We start from the raw sequence: 6,175 nt of genomic DNA on the forward strand, positions 1-6,175 counted from the left end.
CGCCTACCCCTCTGCCAGGCTGCCCCTCTCCCCCGCGGAGGAGGGAAGGAGCGTTGGTGGGGAGGGAAGGTGTGGCTGGGAGGGGGTTGCTTAACAGACACTTTATCATGGAAACCTGGATTTTTGTGTTGCCTTTGTTTCTAGCTTACTCTGTGACTCATGGCAAGACTTTTCTAAAACATGCTGAGTCTCAGTTTCCTCAACTCTGAGGCCAAGAAGTTGGAGTAAAAATGGTTTTTGAGGACCGTCCCACCTCCAGTCTGCGGTCCTGATTCTGGGCAGGGGGACATAGGGCAGCATTAGCAAGGCAGTTGTCCTTTCTCCATTGCCTTTGACTACTTGATTAGAAGCTTCTGTATGCCCAATGGGCATGGGCAGGAGTGGTGTGTCTCTCATGTGTTGGGGTGCCTGGCTCCTATCCCCGGTCCTCATCCCACAGAGTCCTGTGTGCTCCTGGGAACCCCCTCCCCCCGCCCCCACCTCGGCCCCGATCCAGAAAGCAGGTCAGGAGGAGGCAGGTGCTGAGGTGAGGATGTGAAGCGTGCAGGGTGCTGATAAAGTCTTGTTCACCCCAGCACCCAGCATGGTTTCTAGCACAGAGCAGGCATTCCCCCAAGGGATTGGAGGCTTCTCAGGACCCTGACTTCTCCTTGGGGCATTTTTCAGTCTGGGACCTAGAACAGCCCAGGTTCTAGCCCAGCTGGAGGGAAACTAGCAATTTGGAGCCCCCTCATTGGTATGTGGTTCCTACCTGAAGTCGTAGGCTTCTCACCGTATTCAGAGCCCTGCAGACCCAGCCCTGGGAGTGGGGTCGTGGTCTCTTTGTGATTGGTTAATTTGCGGGGTCTTGAGGTAAAAGGTAAGATGAGCCTGACCCCAAAGAGCTCCATCCTCCTCCCAGGCCTGGGTGCATGAGACAAGTCTGAGTGTGTTGTGAGCATGGCACGGCTGCCGGCCCTGGCGGCTGGTGCTGCCTCGCCAGGCACCGTCTGTGACTGCGCCTGCCTTGGGAACGAACCCTGGAGGATGTGTGTCTCCCCTGTCCCTCCCGTCCTCTCCGCCTGCCGCACAGCCAGCTCATCTCTAAGGGCCTGCCTCTTGTGCCCTGGGCCCCCGGGTAGCCCCCTGGCTCAGGCAGCCCCTGGCACAGACGTGAAGCCCTCACAATGCCCATCTTAACAGGCATCTTGAGTGAGCAAGGCTGGGCACCAGCTAAAGACATCTGGGAACCTGCAATCTCATTTGTCTCTTCATGATGTAAATTGTGGGCTGGGGTGAATGCTGAGCTTTTTTCTTTCACTGAGGTGCAGCTTATGTACCCTTGGAAAAGGAAATGGCAACCCACTTCAGTATTCTTGCCTGGAACATCCCATGGACTGAGGAGCTGGAGGGGGTACAGCGGGGGGGACCTACAGTCCATGAGATTGCAGAGAGTCAGATACGAGTTAGCACACACTCACAACTTCTGTACAACCAAGTGCCTGTATCCTCCTCTGTAACCTGATGAGTCTTTACCTGTATACATACATAACTCTGTAGCCACAACTCCGATCCAGAAGTAGAGCACGCCCAACACTCTACAGGGCTTTCTGTGTCAAGGCCCGCCCCCCGCCCCCACAGGGACCCGCCATTGTGACCTCTGTCCCCATGGAGTAGATTACTCTTGCCTGCTTTCAAGATGATGGGCTTCTCCCTCTTGCCTAGGTGCCTAGATAGGAAAGGCTAGCTACTGGCCCCAGAGACCACTGATGGCTTTGGGTAGTGGTATGAATTCCCCCTGGAGAAGGCAATGGCACCCGACTCCAGTACTCTTGCCTGAAAAATCCTATGGATGGAGGAGCCTGGTAGGCTGCAGTCCATGGGGTGCTAGGAGTCGGACACAACTGAGCGAATTCACTTTGACTTTTCACTTTCATGCATTGGAGGAGGAAATGGCAACCCACTCCAGTGTTCTTGCCTGGAGAATCCCAGGGATGGGGGAGCCTGGTGGGCTGCCGTCTATGGGGTCGCACAGAGTCGGACACAACTGAAGTGACTTAGCAGTAGCAGCAGCAGCATGAATTCCCCTTAGGAGAGGCGTCCATGGGCTTGGTGCTGGTTCGCATTATTCCAGGACTTCTGCCACTTGGCGCACACACGGGACCCCTGCGCCCCAGCCCCACCCGCCACTGCCAACTGGGCGGGGAAACTTGGCAGATGTTGAGGAGGTGGCCGCACCCCCTAACCCTCACGTTCCCTGTCCTTTCTGCCCCGAGTTTGGTCCTGGAAGCCTTTTAGAGGGCACGGGTCCCTTAATCTCAAATTGCAGTAGCCATTTGACTTTCAGAACCCCTTCCTGGCCTTTCAGCTTCGGAACTGGCCTAGGTGGGGCATGGGGGCACCTGCTGTGGGAGGCCCAGACCCCTTGGGCAGAGGAAGTAGGGAGCAGAGTGACCCATTTATGTCACCCAGAACCGAGCTGGCACCGTTGTGCCCCAGACCAGGGCAGGATTCCCCTGCCCACCTGGTTCAGGTCACTGTAGGAGGGAAGACCCTCCGCCAGGCTGGGAGAGTGGAGAGCTGGACCCCTTTGCCCAGATCCTGGTCCCTGCCGCCTTTAAGGGTTACCGTGTCAGCTCTGGCGCTGGATGGCTGGCCAGCCCATCCAGGCCTGGCTCCTCCGGGAGGACCATGGTCTTGGGGTGGAGGCCTTAGAGCGGCCCATTTATGATCCTGGCCTGGGCGGCTCCCTGCTGACAGGAAACCCCACCATTTCAACAAGAGGAATTTGGGCTGCGTCATTTCCAGCTTCCTGCCTGGGCTGGCCGGAGGTGGCTAGCAGGCAGACCCCTGACCCAGTGGGGTTTGGAGTGGGGGAGGGAGCTTTCCTTGCCTGAAGGCCAGACCGGTTGGGTCAAGCCAGCGCTCCTGTTTGCTCTAGGGCTCCCCCTCTTGGCAGAGATGGTGGCCCCCAGAGTCAGCCTCCGATGAAGCTGGGTGGGGGCACCTGCTGCACCCCTCTGCCCTGTTTTGGGGGCAGATCCCTAAAACCCAGACCCAGAGAGCGGGGCTGCTCCTTCCTCTTCCTGTTTCTGTGCTGCAGAGAAGACACCATCGCAGCTCAGGCTGCGCTGACTCAGTTTCCTCACAGCCCTGGGGAGTGCTGATGGACGTCCTCGCAGGGAGGGGCCTGAGAACTGCCTTCTGCTTAGAGAGGCTCTCATCACCCCTAGCCTGTCCCCTCCCCCAGTGGGGACCACTGTGGACAATTTGAGCACTAGGGGCAAGGCAGAGAGCCAGTCCCCCACCCAACCCCCCAGGATGGGGCTTCTGAGACGGGCAGGGGGCTGGGCAGAGCACAGAGTCCTGGGAGAGTGGCTCCCCGCCCCCACTCTCCAGCCACACACAATGGCTGCTTTCTCCCCATGACCTTTCCGCAGCCTGAGCTGTATGCAGCTGTCTCCTCCCCCTCCCGCAAGGGGCCTGGGGTGGGAGGCATCTCTGCTGCCCTTGAGAAGGACCCCAGGAGCTCCCACCCTTCTCTGGTCCCTCTGCTTGCTTGTAAAGCTCACTTCTCAAAGAGTAGAGAGTGACTCCCAGGGCTCTTGCCCACTTGGGGTCACCCACTTCGGGGCTGCAAGAGCAGCTGGTGTGGACATCTAAATACCTGGGTTCACATCCCAGCAATCCCCCTCATGAGCTGGGTGGCCTTGACTAAGCACCCTAACATCTCCGAGACACGGGTTCCTTGTCAGTGAAGCGGGTTAGTATTTCCCGCCTTGCCTGACAGTTGTTAGAGGCGCCATACTGATGGCAAACCCAACTGGTCCCCAGTGGGTGCTCGGGCAGTTTTAGTTCCTCTGCCCCCTCCATCCCCCTTAAGCGGGGCTCCAGCTCACCCATCAGTGATGGTCGTGGGAGGCTGCCATGAAAAGGCCTCTTACTGCCCAGGTGAGGGCAGACGCGGGCACCCCTGGAGGGTGTGATGGGTCAGACAGGTAGGCCAGTGACTCCAAAAGAAGCCTGGGTGCGGAGAGTTGTGGCACCGGTCCGGACACAGGAGTGTCTCTGGGGGTGTGGCATGCAGTCGTTGGGGACTCTTGCCTCCCAGGGGCAGGGCTAGGGCAGCAGTCTTGTTCCCTGGAGAAGGACTGTGGTCCTGGCACCAGTGGTTGCAGCACAGGAAGCTATGCCCACTGAGGAGGCCCTGGGGACCACACCTCCCCAGGGGGCAGAGACGTGTAGGAGAGGGCTTGGCTCCGTAAGTGGCCGCTGGAGCAAGCCTTCGGGGAGTCCCTCCCGCCCTCCTTCAGAGCTCAGCGCCCTCCTCAGTGGCCCAGCTCCCCAATCCTTAGGGGACTGAGTGTGCAAATTGTGCGTGGAGAGCTAAGCACAGTGCAGGTCCAGGGCCGTGCTCGGGAGGCTCAGCCGTGTCTGGCTGTGGCTGACCCTTGTCCCTGCTCACCCCGCAGACCCCGGCTGGGCCTCCATCAGCAGGGGTGTGCTGGTGTGTGACGAGTGCTGCAGCGTGCACCGGAGTCTGGGCCGCCACATCTCCATTGTCAAGCACCTCCGCCACAGCGCCTGGCCCCCCACCCTGCTGCAGGTACCCGGGGTGCTTCCTGTCTTTACCATAGGGCATGCTGAGCGCAGGCACACTTCCCCCGTGCCCACACACACAGCTGCCTGGGGCCCCCCACCCACAGCAGAGCCTAGTCCTGCCCCTTGCCGCCTGGGCACAGAGACAAGGCCACCAGGACTGGAGCCACACAGACCTGGGTGTTCACCCTAACTCTGCCACTCCTGAACGTGCAGTATGGAGCTTAACCGCTGAGAGCCTCAGCATACCCACCATGACCCCTGAAGTGCTCAACTGGACCCACATCCTTGGATGGCCAGACTGGGTTGGGGGTGTGACAGTGCCAGGCACACAGTAGGCCTGTTGGTGCCGCGTCCAGTCCGGGACTCGGAGGTGTCTGCTGGTACACAGTGGGCATGCTCACTCTGGTGCCTCCTGCCCACAGATGGTGCACACGCTTGCCAGCAACGGGGCCAACTCCATCTGGGAGCACTCCCTGCTGGACCCCGCGCAGGTGCAGAGCGGCCGGCGTAAAGCCAACCCCCAAGACAAAGTCCAGTGAGTTGGGCGTGAGGGGTGGGGGCTGCGGCCGTGTGGTCGGGACACGAACCTGGGAGGTGGCCGGGTGCCTGACCTCTCCTACTCTGCTCCCCGTTTCCTCCTGCGTGCCCCGTGCAGCCCCATCAAGTCCGAGTTCATCAGGGCCAAGTACCAGATGCTGGCTTTTGTGCACAAGCTGCCCTGCCGGGACGATGACGGAGTCACCGCCAAAGACCTCAGCAAGGTTTGTGGGGCACCTTGGAAGGGGACCGGACCCATCCTCACCCATGATGCCATCCCCACTGAGCCCTAGGTCCCCAAGGCAGCCAGGTCAGGCGAGAACAGTGGGCACAGTGGAAGGACAGGATTGCATGCTCAGGCCACGTGCGATCAAGGCCCCTCTGCTCCAAGTGCACACGGCAAGGCTAAAATCATCCAGCCGCCACCCAAGAGCCAGAAAACGTTGGGCAGAGCCTCCATTTTCTCATCTGTAAAATGGAAAAGAAAGAGTATCTACCTCGTGGACAGTGTCTGTTCTAAGCCGAGCGTACTGCATGCTCGCGGTCGGTCAGTGGTGACTGACTGCAGCTGTGATTCCTGGGCATGAAGTGCAGCCCTCAGTCCTCCCTGACAACCTGCCTGCAGCCAGGTCCTGGGAGCTGGCCAGAGTCCCGGGGGCCTGGACCAGGTGCTGTGGCGGGGAGGTGGGGGCACACACCCATTTACTGCACACTGTGCTCCTTGCAGCAACTGCACTCAAGCGTGCGAACGGGCAACCTGGAGACATGTCTGCGCCTGCTATCCCTGGGCGCCCAGGCCAACTTCTTCCACCCCGAAAAGGGCACCACACCTCTGCATGTGGCTGCCAAGGCAGGTCAGACGCTGCAGGCCGAGCTGCTTGTGGTGTATGGGGCTGACCCTGGCTCCCCAGATGTTAACGGCCGTACACCCATTGATTATGCCAGGTAAGGGCCAGCCAAAGGGTGAGGCTTGGCTGGGTGTGGGCAATGGACTGCTGCTGAAGGGCTGAGCCGTGTGACCTCCCCACAGGCAGGCGGGGCACCATGAGCTGGCGGA

At 60.0% G+C, this 6,175-nt stretch overlaps 1 protein-coding gene across 1 annotated transcript in view; it reads left to right on the plus strand.

Moving 5' to 3' along the window:
* The first annotated feature begins 939 nt into the window (after positions 1–939).
* The window catches only part of GIT1 (G protein-coupled receptor kinase interacting ArfGAP 1), a 13,130-nt gene continuing 7,894 nt past the window's right edge, over positions 940–6,175 (plus strand). The window contains exons 1-7 of the mRNA XM_010861681.1: positions 940–1,028; positions 3,863–3,930; positions 4,371–4,585; positions 5,004–5,116; positions 5,237–5,342; positions 5,846–6,063; positions 6,149–6,164. Of these exons, the coding sequence (XP_010859983.1) occupies positions 940–1,028; positions 3,863–3,930; positions 4,371–4,585; positions 5,004–5,116; positions 5,237–5,342; positions 5,846–6,063; positions 6,149–6,164 (825 nt within the window). The remainder of the gene's footprint in view (positions 1,029–3,862; positions 3,931–4,370; positions 4,586–5,003; positions 5,117–5,236; positions 5,343–5,845; positions 6,064–6,148; positions 6,165–6,175) is intronic.

This window comes from Bison bison, unplaced genomic scaffold, assembly GCF_000754665.1.
Source record: "Bison bison bison isolate TAMUID 2011002044 unplaced genomic scaffold, Bison_UMD1.0 scf7180017864472, whole genome shotgun sequence".
Lineage (NCBI taxonomy): Eukaryota > Metazoa > Chordata > Mammalia > Artiodactyla > Bovidae > Bison > Bison bison.